Source organism: Urocitellus parryii, chromosome 3 (assembly GCF_045843805.1).
Source record: "Urocitellus parryii isolate mUroPar1 chromosome 3, mUroPar1.hap1, whole genome shotgun sequence".
In the NCBI taxonomy this organism is placed as follows: Eukaryota; Metazoa; Chordata; class Mammalia; order Rodentia; family Sciuridae; genus Urocitellus; species Urocitellus parryii.
The window spans coordinates 22,956,292-22,973,946 of NC_135533.1; the positions used below are offsets into that span (position 1 = coordinate 22,956,292).

Sequence of the window (17,655 nt, forward strand, 5' to 3'; positions counted from 1 at the left end):
TTCTATGGCAAGTTTGAGGCCAGCTGGGTAACTTATCAAGAAAAAGAAAGGGAAAGAGGGAGAGAGGGAGGAAAGAAGGAAGGAAGGAAGGAAGAAAAGAGAAGAGAGAGAGGGAAGGAGAGAGAGAAAGGGAGAGAGGAAGGAAGAGAAGGAGAGGAAAAAATAGGAAGGAAGAAAGAAAAGGCTGGAGATACAGCTCAGTGGTAGAGTGCTTGCCTAGCATGCTTGAGACCCTGGGTTCAACCCCCATTCATACACACACACACACACACACACACACACACACACACACACGAAGACAAAGCCTAAGAAACTGCAACTCACTCCCAAATAGCTTAAACAGAAAAACAATACATATATGCCTGTTTATGTTCCTATGAGTTATGCATAAGGGGAAAGAAGGAACAGGATAAAGCAAATGAGATAAAATGTTAACATTTGGGAAGTCTGGATGAAGGGTACAGAAATTTTTTATGATTCTTGCAGTTTTTTTTTTTTTTGGTTCTTTTTAGTTATATATAACATTAGAATTCATTTTGACATAAATTATAAAAGCATGGAATATAATTTGCTCTAATTCAGTCCCTAGTACTACTTCCCTCCTCCCACCCCATCCCCTTCCCTCTACTCTATGGATCCTTCTGCTATTTACTATTTTTAAAAACTTAGCGATATACATAATGGTGAGATTCACAGTGGTATATTCATATATGTACACAGGCAAGTTAGGTCAGATTCATTCCACTCTTCTTCCATATCCCATCCATCCTCCCTCCCCTTCAACCACCTTTTTCTCTACTCCACTGATCTTTCTTCCATTTTGAAATTGTAACTTTTATTACAATTTATGGAATAAAAATTAAATTAAAAATGTTTTATTTTCTGAACTCTAGTGGCAATCATTAATTATCTCAAATTTTATAGGTAGAAAATCAAATCAGATTACTATTAATCATGATTTTCAGCCCTTTCTCTCCAATATATGGACCTTTTTACTTTTTTTTCCCCTTTTGGTTTCTTCTGTTATTTTAGCTGAAACCTCTAGCTGAATAGTGGAGATGACAATGAGCATTTCTGTCTCTTTTTTCAAATGAGGATAGATATTGGCAGGTTTCACTATTAGATATGATGTTGGCTATTGGTTTCTTATAAACATGTTAACAATACAATAATTTTTTTCAATACCTAAATGACTATGAATTTTTTTCCTTACCAGAAAAGGTATGTTTGTTTTGTTGTTGTTATTGTCTGCAGAACTGAGGATTGATCCCAGGATCTCACGTATGCTAGGGCAAGTGGTCTACCACTGAACTACATCCCCAGCATTTTTATCAATTTACAAATATATGTATAAACTGATTTTAAATTATCAATTTATAATTAATTTATACACACATACATACACATACATGGGATTAAATCCAGAGGCACTTTACCACTAAGCTACATCCTCAGTTCTTTTCGAGACAGGATCTTACATTGCTGAGGCTGGTCTTAAACTTGTGGTCCTCCCCCCTTAGGCTCCCCAGTAGCTAGATTATAGGTGTGTGCCACCATGCCAGACCAAGGGTATGGTTATTTAAAAAATAAAATTTTGCTGGGGTTGTGGCTCAGTGGTAGAGCACTTGCCTAGCATGTGTGAGGCACTGGGTTCCATCCTCAGCACCACATGAAAGAAAGAAAGAGAAAGAGAGAGAGAGAGAGAGAGAGAGAGAGAGAGAGAAAGAAAGAAAGAAAGGTATTGTGTCCATCTACAACTAAAAAATATTTAAAAATAAAAATAAATAAAATAAAATTTGGTGCTGTGGTTGTAGCTCAGTGGTACAGCACTTGCCTAGCACATGTGAAGCTCTGGGTTGATTCTCAGCCCCACATAAAAGTTAATAAATAAAATAAGGGTATTGTATCATATATATAATGTATGCATATATATACACATACATATTATATATATATAAAATAAAAATAAAATTTGTTTTGAAGAGTGCATATATAAGGGCCTAGCTTTATTTCAACAATGAACACAGAATATCAAACTTAATTAAATGCTTTTTTGATATCAGAAAAATCACACTTTTTCCTTTAAATATAATCCACAGATAAACTCCATTTGATTTTTATTTATTTATTTTTATTTAAATGTATCCTCAACATCTTATATGTATCTTAATGCATTCTGGAAAACAAAAGTTTTATTTTCTATTAACGTTTAGAATAAACCATGTCTGCAAAGAAACAGGCCTATTAATGGTGGTTACCTCTGAAAAGGGGAGTAAGTTGTGCGCACAGGAAAAAGACCTTGCTTTTATTATTTAGTTCTTTTTTACTGTGAAATATATAACACATGAATAGAAATGTACATATATATAAATGTAGAATTTAACATATTATTTAAAAAGGAACATGTAATCATCACTTAGGTCAAGAAATAGAAAAACACATAAATGTAGAGTTTAATAAATCACTAAAAAGGGAACGTGTAAACATCCTTGAGATCAAGAAACAGACTACTGACAGCACCTAGAACCCCTTGCCTGCCCTTCTTGATATGAACACTCACTGACTCACCCCCTTCACTACTAGAGGTAACTTTTTTTTTGAGAGAGAGAATTTTTTAATATCTATTTTTCAGTTTTCGGTGGACACAACATCTTTATTTTTTATTTTATGTGGTGCTGAGGATCGAACCCAGTGCCCTGCGCATGCCAGGCGAGCGCATTACCGCTTGAGCCACATCCCCAGCCCTAGAGGTAACTTTTAAAGGAGATTTTTATCATAAAACTTTGTGTGTGTGTGTTGGGGGGGGTGCTGGTGATTCTACCACTGAACTGCATCCCCAGCCCCTTTTCTCTTTCATTTTGATACAGGATCTTTCTAAAGTGCCATAACTGGCCCTTTATCTTCATGCCTCAGCCTTCTGAGTAGCTGGAATTATAGGCATATATCACTGTGTCAAGCTCCTTATAGCTTTATTCAACCTAGACATGCATCTCTAAATAATACTTTTTATTTTGGCCTTGTTTTGAAGTGTATTTGAATGGAATGATAGAATATGTATTCTTTTGGGTTTTTAAATTTGTGATTATGGGGTTTAGGGATTTGGGTACCAGGGATTGAACCCAGGGATGTGTTACTGAGTATATCCCTAGATCTTTTATTTCTTGTTTTGAAACAGGGTCTTACTAAGTTGCTGAGGCTGGCCTGAAATTTTCAATCCTCCTGCCTCAGCCTCCTGAGTTGCTGAAATTGTAGGTAAGCACCACCATGCCTGGTCCACAATTTTTTGAGATTCATCAATGTTAAGAATAGTATAGATGATCTGTTAATTTCCATTGCAAATATTATTTCTTTATATGAATATCTATTACAATTTACTTTTTCAGTCTAAGTTTTGTGAATGGACATTTGGATAATTTTAAGTTTTTGGCTTATAATGTTGCTATAAACATTTTTGTACATATTTTCAGGTGCATAGGCCCACATTTCTCTTAGCTATTAACCTAGAAATAGAATTGAATCTTAATGGAAATCTGTATTTTACTTGATAAGGTCAATATGGTTGTATGAATTTATACACCCAGCAGTAGCATGTGAGAATTCCGGCTGTTCTACTCCTGCTGTTCTACACCCATGCCAATACCTGTTATTGTCATGGCAGTCTTTTTATTGGCCTTTTAGATTTTTCCTTTTGGGCAACTGTCTGCTCAAATCTCTTCGGTATTAAGATAGTTTTTTTTTTTTCCACTGATTTGTACAAATTCATTGTGTGTGTGTGTGTGCACGCATACTTGCAATAAGGATGCTTGCTTTTACCCTCTTTCCATATTATTTGAAATTTTAATAAGTAGATATTACACTTGTATATTTATCTATTTATTTAAAAACTTTTAAAGTTATACATGGACACAATTCCTTTATTTATTTTTATGTAGTGCTGAAGATCAAACCCAGTGCCTCACATGTGCAAGGCAAGCGCTGTACCACCAAGCTACAACCCCAGCCCCAGTCCCATTTGTATATTTTAAAACCAAAAGTCTAAGATGTTTTTTTAGAAAATATTCTTTTAGTTGTAGATGGACAAAATACTTTTACTTTATTTATTTTTATGTGGTGCTGAGGATCGAACCCAGTGCCTTACACGTGTGAGGCAAACACTCTACTGCTGAGCCACAACCCCAGCCCCAAGTATAAGATTTTTAATATTAATACTCCAAATTTGTTTTAGTTACAAAATATCATATATATTCTCTCTCTCTCTCTCTCTCTCTCTCTCTCTCTCACACACACACACACACACACACACACACACACATTCGTATTATTCCTCTATATTCTTAGATATCTCTTTAACTATTGTACTAGGCTTCATGGTATCTTTATTCAGATGCAATTCTAAATTGTACTGTTTTAATGCCCACTAGTGCTATTTATATCCACATCTTTTTTTTCATTTTACTGTATCTCTTCAAATATTTTTTCCCAAAATGTGTATATGTCATAAACTTTCAGAGTTCTTATTTACTTTGATCTGACCTGCACTAAAATATTAGTGAGACTAGGTAAAAAAAATTGATCTTCTAAATAATTTCCACTTAGAACACTTAAGATACTTACCTTTTAGCAGTTGATACTGTAGGTAATAAAACCAATGCCAGTCTGATTATCTTTCTATGTAACTTGTTTTCTACCTCTGGAATCATAAGCAGTTCAGTAACATACAGAATGGTGCTTTTTGTTGGTTTGTTCTTGTATTTTCCAGCTTGGACCTTGGTACAACCTTCATACTTGAAAACTCAGTCTTTCTTTAGTATCGGAAAATATTTTTTCTGTATTTTCTTCCTTCAAGAGTCTGATCTTTACTTTCAATTTCCTATGAAATGGATTTTTATCATTTAGATCTATCCTTAAAGCATGAAATTTCCTCATGTATTGATTTTCTTACTTTATGGTCTGCATATTTCTTTTATTTTAATTTCATGAAAATGACTGGATTTAAGCATGACTATTATTTAACTTCTAATTTTTATTTCAGCAATAAAATATTTCAGTTTTTCAATACAGAACTAACTGTTCTATTTTGTTTGAGATGGGATCTTACTACATTGCCCAGTCTGGCCTTGAACTCTGGGGCTCAAGTGATCCTCCTGCCTCAGGCTTCCAAGTAGTTAGGACCACAGGCACACATACCAGTGCATCCAGCTTTTACTTCTTATCTATGGCAGTTGACATATATATATATTAGTTGTAGATGTACACAATACCTTTATTTTATCTATTTATTTTTATGTGGTGCTGAGGATCAAACCCAGTGCCTCACAGGCACCAGCCAAGCGCTTTGCCACTGAGCCACAATCCAAGTTCCCAACAGCTGACTTTTTATTTACAGATGCAATTCACTTCTTGGCTCTGTGAGGATATCTTTTGTGATTAGGATTTCCTAAAGTTACATTCTACTATCATATTATCATCACAGTACCACGAGGTGATTGTTGTAATTGTTCGTCTTAGTCGCCCTCTTCCAAATTTAGTTTTCCTCCAAAGTTCTGGTGAGCCTTGATCACCTATTCATATTAATAAATGAAAGGACTATATACTACTTAGTACTTATAAGAAATAAGCATTTTTTCTCAACAGCTATGTTTATCTGTCTTCAAAACATGCAAATGAAATTTTTGTGGGTCTCTGCAGGTAAGCAGTATGTGAACAGACAGGTTTCCCTTTAGAAGTTTAGAAAAAGAAAGCAGTTTTCCTTTTTGCTGCCAAAATAAGGTAGACTGTATTTATATTGTAGGGTCCCACCCTTCTCACCCAATCTATGGTGGAAGTTCATTATTTAAAGATCTGTGTTGTGCACTTTTTCTAGTTCCAGATCCTGCTTAGAATGCCTACCCCCAACCCACTTCAAGGTAAACCCCCTTCTTTGCTTGAAAAGCTATTCTTATGCCTCATCTTAGGAACCAATGCCATCCATAGAGCTCTTTCATAGCAAAGGAGGGAGAGAGGAAGTAGGAGAAGCAGCTGTTTTGTAGGCAGTTCTTTTTTTTTTTTTTTTTTTGAGAGAGAGAGAATTTTTTTTTTTTAATATTTATTTTTTAGTTCTCGGCAGACACAACATCTTTGTTGGTATGTGGTGCTGAGGATCGAACCCAGGCTGCACGCATGCCAGGCGAGCGCGCTACCGCTTGAGCCACATCCCCAGCCCTTGTAGGCAGTTCTTTACTTATTTACCCTATTGTTTTATCATCCCCAAACCTGATCCCTCTTCTTAAACTTGTTAACTTTATGTTTAGAATTTGGGGAAAGAGACCTACTAAGAGATTCTCTGACTTCATCATGCAGCAAGAGAATCTATTTTGGATTGCATTTTATTTGGTGCTGGTTTCCTAATCAAAATAATTCCAATTACTTTTGATTACCCGGAAATTCCTGGTATTATTTTTTTTTAATTTTTTTTTAGCTGCAGATGGACACAATATCTTTATTCATTCATTTATTTTTTATGTGGTGCTGAGGATCGAACCCAGTGCTTCACATGTGTGAGGCAAGTGCTCTACCACTGAGCCACAGCCTTAGCCCCCAAATTCCTGGTATTATAACAATAAAAATAATGATAGCAGCTAACATCAATTCCACATTTGCTAAATGTAAAAAATTCCAAGTGTTTTATATACATTTTTTCTCTTGATTTTCATAATTTTAGGAGATACAAACTATTATCATCACCTATCATCATCCTAATTTTATAGATAAGAAAACGGAGGCAATAAAAAAATAAGAATAAGCAATTTGCCCAACGTCACACAATTGGCAAACAGCAGAGCCTGGATTCAGACACAAATAATCTGGCTTTAAAGCCCCCCCCCTTTTTGTTTAATATAATTGTGATTTATTGTCTTATATTTGTTTTGCCATTTTTAGTGATACCTGAGAAGTAGAGGAGGTAAATGGGTACTTTCAGTTCATTATTTCATGATGGAAACCCACCATTTTTACTACATCAGAACTGTTCACTTTTAATGGTAGAAATATATTTTGAGAAGATGCGGGATCTAGTGAAGAAATTTAGTGACAGAAAGTAGGCCAAATGAAACTCTTCAATCACCAAAAGAGGTAAGGTAAAGGATTCCCAAAATGAGAGGCTTAAAAGTGGCTATTTCCAAAGTGTAGATAAGTTAAAAAGGAAAAAACCTAATGAAAAATTAAACAATAGCATTTTCATATTCTTAGCAGTTCATTAGTTCACTGTCACAACCACCAGAGAGAAGCTGAGAACATACTAAAATTTTAGACCCATCCTATGCCCTGACAGCAGCCTTTTAAATAATTCAACTCAAACACACATGCACTATGCTACAAACTAGAGATAAAGAAATGAGAGGCACTGTCCCACCATCCCTGCCCTTACAGAGCTTACAGTCTAATGGGAGGCCCAGACAAGAAATAACTATAATTCCATGATATAAATGTTAATACAGGTAGGTACACAGGGTACCACAAGAACAAAGAGGGGTCAGGTTTGCCAGGGAAGTTTCCCTGGAAATAATCCTTAAGACTAAGTATTAGAGAATCAAAGTGGAAATGGGCCTACCAAAGAAGTTTTTCTGGGAAAAACAAAAAACTTTTAAACTAAATGTTTAAATGATGAACTACTGTTAGTTTGCAGAGATGAACCTGAATTATCATGTGTTTCCTAACCCTGACCCTCTTGTCTACCTACATAACACCTAGTGAAGACACTATGGTGTCTTTTTGATTCTTCCCTCCTCTTCAATTAATCACTAAATCTTATCTAATTCACCCCCCAAAATCAATCCCCTACCCTCCATTCCTACTATAACTACCTTAAATCAGGCTTTGTCATTTCTCACCTTGATAACTGTGATAATTTTGTAACTGGTCTTTCAATTAAATCTCTCCTCTGGCTAAAAAAACAAATCTGATCGTGAACTTTCCTTGATTGGTGTCCACTAGAGCCAGGCCCTCTCCAGCTTCTGCCCACCCCTTTCCTACTATGCTAATTGAGTAAATGCCTTTACTCAAGCAACTTGCTGGTCCCAGTGGTTAGGAACACTCCAACCTTCCCTTGCTAACATCCAGTCTATAAGCACAACCCTTCTGAAAAGTCATCCTGAGGGCCACTCCTTTCTCCCCCTCCTTTCTCCCCCTCCTCCCCTGAAGCTGAGCCAGGAACCTCTTCTGTATACCCTTTTGCCACAATGCCTCACTGCAACACTTATCACAAAGAATTATGCTCAAATTCCTTTGTAATTGTCTGTTTACCTGATTCTCTACGTCTATACATCATCAAGCTAGGACAGTGCCTGACATACAGGAAGCAACTGAGAAAGAACGAAAGAATGAACAAATGAACAAATGAAGATAGTTAAACCTGAGGAAGTTGATGAGACAACCAAAGGAGATCATGGAAAGGACAGAACACGGAGCCAAAACCCACCTTCAGTGGGCAGGAAGAAAGAAGCTAGTGAAGGAAACAGAATGAATAACCAAAGGGTAGAAGAAAACATCTAGGACCCTATAGCAATGCAACCCAAAAGAAGAGAAAAATTTAAGAAAGTGCAGTTGGTTCATAGCATCAAATACTATAAACAGCTCAAAGAAGGTGAGCACTAAGACAAGGCCACTGATTTAAAGGAGGTCCTTGATGATCTTGACTGCTACTGCTGTTTACTACTCCTCACTCTTCTCAGAACTGTCTAAGACCAGCTTTCTCAGCCATTGTTTGCATTTAGGGATTACAAATAACCAATAATATGAAACTTACCTGTGCAATCTTTTTTTCCATGATTAAAAAATTGGAAAAACAGAGACTATACAAAATAAAATCCCACAATCTGAATATAACAGTGATTTCGCTATCTCCTTTTTTATGTTTATATTTTTATATTATTATACTGAATTCTATATCCTAATTAAACTGATTATGCTTATATTTAGTAAGCATAATTATAATAAGATTAAACATAAATAATATATTTAAATAATAAAGTTTAATTTATGCTTCATTCAGCCCAAGTTAGATTTCTCACTGTGAATCAATAAATTAGCATTCCAATTTATAAATAAAAAAATATTTTATAGAATTAGATGCCTGCTTGGCCACAAGTATACAATGGTTTTTCTATCACATGCTGCTAAAATTACCTCTTAATTTTTATCAATAACATTATTTTACTCTAAAAGGTGGCATGCTACACTATTTAATCATATCTTGATCCATTTAGGCCTGGTTTTATTCTTTTCATGCTCTGGAGCTTGGCTGCTAAAAATAGGTTAGGCACTAGATATAGAAACTTCTATAGCAGCTGCAGGATTTTTTCTTAGGTTTTTGTTTTAATCTCTTCAGTTAAAATTAGATATACTGGTTTATAAATAATTTAATGAAGTCTAAATTACAACGTGCTTGTCTGACAATTTGTTATATCTAGAAAAACAGTGTGAACTAGAATTTTCAGTCCTTAGATTTTCTTTCTTTTTTAAAAAAGAAAAATTAAATATACTTTTTAGTTGTAGGTGGACACAATACTTTTATTTTTTAAAAAATTTTTTAGTTGTCAATGGACCTTTATTTTTTATTAATTTATATGCAGTGCTGAGAATCAAACCCAGTGCCTCACGTATGCTAGGCAAGTAATCTAACACTGAGCCACAACCCCAGCCCTTTATTTTATTTTTATGTGGTACTGAGGATGGAACCCAGTGCCTCACACCTGTTAGGTGTATGCTCTACCCCTGAGCCACAACCCCAACTCCCCAGATTTTTTTCCATAATTATTGGATACATTTTGGTGGAAAAAATAAAAAGTAAAAGGAATGTGACATGTGTAAATCTAAGAACTACAAGTCAAAGGGTATAAACATTTTTAAGGTTTCTGATACATTTTGCCAAACTGAATCCAGAAAGGCTGCATAAAATTTATACTTCTTCCATCTGAGCTTTGTTTTCCCATATAATTAGTGTATGCCAACCCTAGCAAATGAAAACATCTTATTTTTTTAGTTGTCATGTTTATAACAGTGAAAATAAATATATATATATTGATATATATCAATATATATTGGCATTTCTTTTTTTATGAATTAATTATTCACATTTCTTTACCTATTTTTCTTGTGGGCATTTGCTTTTAACATTGATTTATAAGAACTCTTTATATACTCATGATATTAACTATTTGATACAAATATTTCCCCCTTATCTTTTTATTGATGGGATCTAACATAAAAGGGATATTTTATACTATCACATAAATTAATCTTTTATTTTTTCCTTGGAATCATATCTATAAAATTGTTCCTACATTCATATTTTATGGATTATTTACTCAAAGTTCTAATATAGTTACAGTGGAACACCACTGATATCAATCAATGAGATGATTTATTTCTACCATCTGATATACATTAAGAGATTCTAACTTCCCAAAACTTATAATTACAGTTCTAACAGTGGACAATATGAAGCACAGGTTTAAAACTAAGTTCTAGACTTTTCTTACTTCAAATTTAGCTATTCAAGACAATTTTTTAAGAAAACAGTTTTGGATTTAGAAAATTCATTCAAAGTCCCATTTAACCCATATGAAGCACAGATCTCTTGCTAGTTATCACCCACCTCTCAAAAACCTGTTAGGGATCCTTATGATGGGACAGGACTGAATGAAGCGCCTCCTAACTGGGTCCCATCGTATTTTCTTCTTACCTGTTACCACAATTATCAGCAATAAGTCAGACACATACAACACATGGCAAATAATACAGTTACTGTAGTTATAAAGACAGAAAAACAGGAAACAAAACAATACTTGAATACAGAAAGAAAGTGATGTACAGTAGCATTTAATTCTGTTTTGGAAGTCAAAATTAAATTAATATATAAGCAGTGATGAAAATTTTAAACTCTTATCCCCACAAGAATGTAAACAATTGTGTGCACCTTTCTGGGGGATTGGTTCAATAGTACGTGCACTCAGTAATCACCAATGCCATCTTGTGGCAAAAATTTACCAGAAGCTTTGCAAACAGATTAGAAACAACATATTTTTCTTAGGTCAGTGAATGTCAAAAAAGGAGCCCTACCCCACACTAACTGGGCATAACATAGGCTCCTGTTGTCTTCACAGCTCGGTACTCTTATTTTATTAGTTATAAATCAATGGTTACCATCTTTTAAGCACAAAGTAAGTTGATCTTATAATTAAAATTATATGATAGCAACCAAACAGAACAAACATTTACTATCTTGGCATTTCCAGGGAGTGGAGGAAGTTCATCTGCCTTCTCAGGAAACGCATTAGCTTGTTATTAACCCCAATTAAAACTTGTTTTCTTATAGAACAGAAAAAAATGCAATGCATTTATGAAACTATTAAATGGGGTGATTTTTCTCTCTTCCCAAAGTTGAGAGCTCCCAAAGATAGCTCTTACTGACAATAACAACAATTAATGTTTGTATCGTGAATAAAGCTAAAAAGAACTTTCACATATATTTCCTCATATAATTCTCACAACAATCCTGTACTGATTCAATAGTCATTTTATCAAGCACCTGCTATGCCTAGATCCCTGTGCTACAATCCAGGGTTGCAAAAGATGGATATGACTCCTACCCTTAAGAGCACAGGCTCTGGTGAGGAAGGCAGATGTATAAGCAAATAACAACATTATAATCAAGTAAGTGCTGTAACAGAAACTGTCAAAATACTCTGAACAAGATATTATCATCATTTTATAAGTAAGAAAGCCAAAGAAAAATTAAGTAAATGAATGCCAGAATCACAACTCAAACCTAGGCATTCTGAGTCTAAAACCTGCCTTCTTGTACTATACCACACTTACCCTGTCTCAAATTCCCTAGAAAATAATAGTCTTTGTTTTTGGCAATTGGAGGTATATTTCAATGTCCATCAGTGAGGTCTAGTTTGCTTACTAAAGAATTTATACATGGAGATACACAAATTCTGTGTAATGAAATGCCATTACCTGCATACAAGCCCTTAATATTGTGGAGAAATGGATTTGTGGGTAAAGGGGAGACTTATTTATCTTTCAAAGGGTTTATCTTTTAATTCTCTAAATCTTTAAATCAGCGGTTCCCAAATGTTGGTCTATAGTCTACCACTAGGCTAAGATGAAGATCCCCAAACCAACACAAAATGAGAAAAATATGGACAAGGAAATAAGTTTTTCAAAAAACTAAAATGTTGCTTTAAGTCCTATCCATTTCTCACAGATCTGAAACTTTTTCTTATTCAATATCTTGTATTTTATGGGATAATAGTGACATAAAATGGTAATTGGCTTTGTTTTTTAATACTCTTTCTTAGAAAAATAGAATACTTGCAAGGTTATGTCTACTTTAAAATAAATAAATATATGTTTGAGTTTATAAGTTTATGACATCCAAAAGTCTGGAAAAACACTGCTTTCGATCAATAAGATATGTGTTGATGGCTCCTGAATCCAACACTGTAAGCCACACTGTAAGAAACTTCCCTTACCCTCTAGAAGCTTATGTTCTAATCAGGGAGACAAGACACACATAAAACAATTAGGTAGCAATACAAGACAGATTATTAACAAGTGATCAGCTTAAAATTTGACATTTTTATGTATCAAAAGTGTTAAAATGTACATACCCTTTGACCCAGCTATTCCACTTCTAGGAATCTATTCCTAAAGAAACAATCATAGATGCATAGAAAGATGTATGGACAAAGATATTAACTATGGTATTACTTATAATGGTAACAAATTAGAAACACTTTCAATGTCCAATGATAGGGAGATGATTAAGTATGCTAAATAAACATACTTAAATATGTTCATATTCTATACACCATTTAAAAATAGTATATATGTCTGTTTATTAACATGACAAGACATTCACAATCTATTGCAAATGAACAAGTTATACAATTGTATTAGAGTGTGATATTTTAGTACAGAAAAAAGTGTGTATATTTATAAAAAAAGTACTGGAAGAATATACATCAAATTTTAATTGTGGTTATCTTTGGGTGGTTATTAGGAGTGATTTCTATTTTTTCCCCTTTGTGCTGGTCTTTATTTTCTAAGCTCTCTCACTGAACAGGCATTATTTTGGACTAGAAGAAAAACAATACAACACTACTGTAATTTTTTTAAAGTATGATTTAAAAAATACTGGAAAGAAACATACAAAAAAGTGTTAACAGTGGTTATGATTGGGTTGGGATAATCATCGCCTTTTGTGTTACCTGAAAGCTTTATAACATATTATTTTATTTGCCATTTGAAATCTAAAACTACTTTAGAATACCACTGAGGAAATGACACTGAAAATTAATGAACCAAAGCTGTAATCAAAGATCCTTTTTTGGGCTGGGTGTAGCTCAGTGGTAGAACTCTTGCCCAGCATGTGCAAGACCCTGAGTTCAATCTCCAGCACTGCAAAGAAAAAAAAAAAAAAAGATCCTTTTTTAAATGTTTTCTCAGAGCTTCTTTCAAACACTTTTGGCATATTTCTCTCTCACAACCAACATGACCGTCATGGGCAAGTTCTAAAGTTGTCTCTATGGAGGTTATTCAGGCAAGGTGCACACTGACTTTGGAACCCACCTTTCTTCTTTCTCAAAAAGCAGGAAAAAAGGTAAACCAGCAAATAGCAGGTTAGCACTAACAAATGTGTATTTACTTTTTTTTTTTTTTAAGAAACACATGCCTGTTCAATTTCATATACATTCCTAGTCTTAACTTTTGTTCATGAAAGTTTTCATTTTATGCATTCAAACTGCCAAACTGTATTTGTGATTGCTTGCAATCTTCATCAAAATAAAAAAACATAATTTCTTCAATTATTTCATCAATATTTTTTGGAAGTTTTTAAATTTTTTTTCTTCTTTTAGTACGTTTACTTCACCAAAAGACAACATACAGAGTCACTGAGTGGATCAAGGTGGTAGCTAAACACACTGCAAGCAAACTCAGCTTCCAACATCTCATTAATAACACAAAGCCATTAAAAAAAAAATCCATAATCAAAAGAAAGCAAGGAAAAAAAAAAAAAGCTTTTACACACGTTAAAAAAAAAGAAAAGAAAAGAAAGCAAGACTAATACTATGAGGAATCACTACAAGATGAAAAGCTGATAAAATCAGACTGAAGGAGGAAACTAGAGTACTACACTCCCAGAATAAAGGGCTAGGACAAGTAGTAGAAGTTCCCAGGGTAAAATAAGCCCAGAGATGGAAGACAGCAGGAAAAATTGAAACAATTTACAAAATTTACAGTACAACTAGTTGAGGGTGACAAAGAAGTTACACAGCAGATTAACCTCTTCCACCCATTCACCTGTTTAAGTCAAGAGTTGTGGAATAGAGGTATTTGCTCCCAGATGGGAATAGTGGCAACAGACAACAAGAGTCCTGTGTGGGAAGGAACAATGAGTGTGAACGCTTGGACAGACAGAACAGAGCCCTGTCTGTGTGAATATTAACAATTAGGCAGAATAAAGGACAGCTATGCTAAAGAGGACTGGCATACTGGTACACTTCATCTCATCACACATTCAGTGTCATTGCCCTCTCATCCCTTCCCACTATCAGTGGGGACCTGTTACAATAGATAGAAGTGACATTCACAGGAAGGCTAACAAGGACTCTCCAATAAGGATGAGTGAGCATAAACCTAAGATCCAAATGTGAAAAAGTAGAAAATATTTTAAAAGTTAAGATACTAAAGAGAATGGAGAATGGAGCACTCTCGTGCTATTTTTTTTTTCTTTGCTGAATGAACAGATTAATCCTCAACTTCATGTGGAAATGCAAGGAACCCAGAATACCAAAACAATTTTGAAGTTGGAAGACCTGTACTTCCTGATTTCAAACTTACTACAAAGATAACTGCATTCAAAACTGTAGTAATAGCATAAAGGCAGAAATACAGATCAATAGAACAGAAATGAGGGTTCAGAAGTAAACTCAGACACCATGTCTATTGGTTTTTCCCTCCAGTATTAGGGACTGAACCCAGGATTACATCCCCCATCCCTTTTTAAGTTTTTATCTTGAGACTGGGTCTTACTAAATTGCCCAGGCTGGCCTCAAACTTGCAATCCTCCTGCATTAGCCTCCTTATGTAATTGGGATCACAGGAGTGCACCATGCATTTGGCTATTGATTTTTAATTTTCATTTTTTGTTTTATTTTAATTTTTTGTTTGTTTGTTTGTGTTTTCTGTAGGACTTGGGATCAAATACAGGGCCTTTCACATGTTAGGTAAGCACTCTATCACAGAGCTACCTACCTCCCTGACCCTTTTTTATTTTGAGACAGGTTTTCACTAAATTGCTCAAACTGGCCTCAAGCCTCAGCCTCTCAAGTCACTGGTTACTGGAATCACAAGTGAGCACCAATGGCATCCAGCGCAGTCCACTGTCCTTGTTTGTTTGTTGGTACTGAGATTTTAACCCACAGGAACTTAACCACTGAGCAACATCCCCAGCCCTTTTTATTTTTTGAGACAGGGTCTCACTAAATTGCTTAGGGCCTCACTAAATTGCTGGGGCTGGCTTTGAACTCGAGATCCTCCTGCCTCAGCTTCCCAAGCCACTGAGATTACAGGCATGGCCATCACACCCAGCTAATCTATTTATTTTTGACAATGTGACAAGATTATTCAGTGGGGAATTAATCATCTTTTCAACAAATGTTCCTGGGACAACGAGATACACTTTTAAATCTAGAATTCTAAACCTACCCAAACTCTTGTTCAAAGATAGGAGAAAAAGATACTATGGATGTGCAAGTACACAAAAGTTTGCTTCTCTCAGAATCTTTACTAAAAAATGCCAATCACAATAGTACACATTTGTAACTTAACTACATAGAGGGGAGCAGAGCACCAAGACAGATGGATCTCAAGTTCAAGACCAGGCTAGGAAACTTAGTGAGACCTTGTCTTAAAATATAATAAAGAGCTGGGGATGTAGCTCAAAGGCTGAAGGTTCCTGGGTTCAATCTCCAGTACTGTGGGGGGTTTGGGGGGAGTTCAAAGATATATATATATATGGAATAAAATAATAAATAATAATCTAAGAATAACAAGGCATAAGAAAAGAGTAAACAGAAGAACCTTAAAGTCTAAATAAACACAGATAAGGGGGAAAAAAGAAGGACAAAACTTTACTATTAACATTCAAAAACTCTGATACAGATGATATCAACAGAAGTACCTGCAGGAATACAAAGAGGAGTTTTGAGAAGGGAAAGCAGAAGAATGTTAAAGACTTTGTGTTCAGAAAAGGATATAGAAAGTGATAATACAGGTTTTAGATAAATATAAATTTTAGAATCGTATAAAACATTGCAATGGTGAGTTCCTCTAAGTATTTAAGTAAGACACAAACATTTTCAAAGAATAAAAAAAAGTCATTTATGAGATTAGAATCCTTATATCAAAACCTGTAAAGAACATTAAAAATTATAGGTCAATATCCTTTATAAATATTTCCCAAAAATTCTAAAAAAAAATTAGTAAATCAAACTGAAGTTAAATAAAAAGGTTAATATGTCATGAGCAAATAAAATTTATTCCAAGAATGTAAGGTTGATTTAACACCCCAAAATTAATCAATGTAATTCAACACCTTAATGGAATAAGAAAAAAAAAAAACATATGGTAATCTCAATGGATTCAGAAAATACTTTCAATAAAATTCAATACTAAGTAAAATAAGAAAAAAAAATTTCTTCAACCTGATTAAAAAAAAAAAAAGAACATCATTAACCTATAGTTGACATTATACTTAATACTGAACACTTTCACTGGACGTCAGAAACCAGACAAGCATGCTCAGTTCTCTCCATAAAGAGTACTGAAAATTCAAGCTAGAGTTATAAGACAAGAAAAGCAAAAATAAAAGGACTAGAGACTGAAATGAAAGAAGTAAAATTGTTATTTATAGATGACATGGTTCCTTAAGTAGAAATCCCAAAGAATCAACAATTAGAACCAAGAAGTAAATTTAGAAAGTTGCTGGATACAAAGTTAATATCCAAAGATAAAAGTATATTCCTCTAAATTATCAACAACTAATTATGAAATGAAAATTTTAAAGTGTTATTTATAATAGCATCAAAAGTTACCAAATAGTAAAAAGTACCATAAAATATCTATGAATAAATTTAACAAATAATGTGTAAGATCTTTACACTGAAAATTACAAATTCTTTTTTTTTTTTTTTTTTTGCGGGGAGGGCGAGAATGGGGATTGAACTCAGGGGCCTTAACCACTGTGCAACATCTCCAGTCCTTTTTCTTTTCTTTTTTCTTTTCTTCTTTAGTTTTAAATGAACACAATATCTTTATTTATTTATATGTGGTGCTAAGGATCGAAGCCAGTGCCTCACATGTGCAAGGCAAGTGCTCTACCACTGAGCCACAACTCCAGCCCCCCAGTTTATCTTTTATTTAGAGAAAGGGTCTCACTGAGTTGCTTAGGGCATCCCTTAATTGCTGAGGTTAGCCTTGAACTTATGATCCTCCTGCCTCAGCCTCCAGAGCCGCTGGGATTACAGGTTTTTGCCACTGCACCTAGTTGAAAATTTAAAAATCTTGCTTGGAGAAGCTGAAGATCTAAGTAAACGGTGCCTCTAT

At 34.4% G+C, this 17,655-nt stretch overlaps 1 protein-coding gene across 3 annotated transcripts in view; it reads right to left on the reverse strand.

The window, feature by feature from the left end:
* Klhdc10 (kelch domain containing 10) overlaps positions 1–17,655 on the reverse strand; it is a 60,566-nt gene that overhangs the window by 22,775 nt on the left and 20,136 nt on the right. Inside the window, exon 2 of one of the 3 annotated variants that reach the window (XM_026392783.2) lies at positions 10,634–10,720. The exons of the other annotated variants lie outside the window; for them this stretch is intronic. Coding sequence (XP_026248568.1) covers positions 10,634–10,720 — 87 coding nt within the window. The remainder of the gene's footprint in view (positions 1–10,633; positions 10,721–17,655) is intronic. 3 annotated transcript variants of the gene reach the window in all.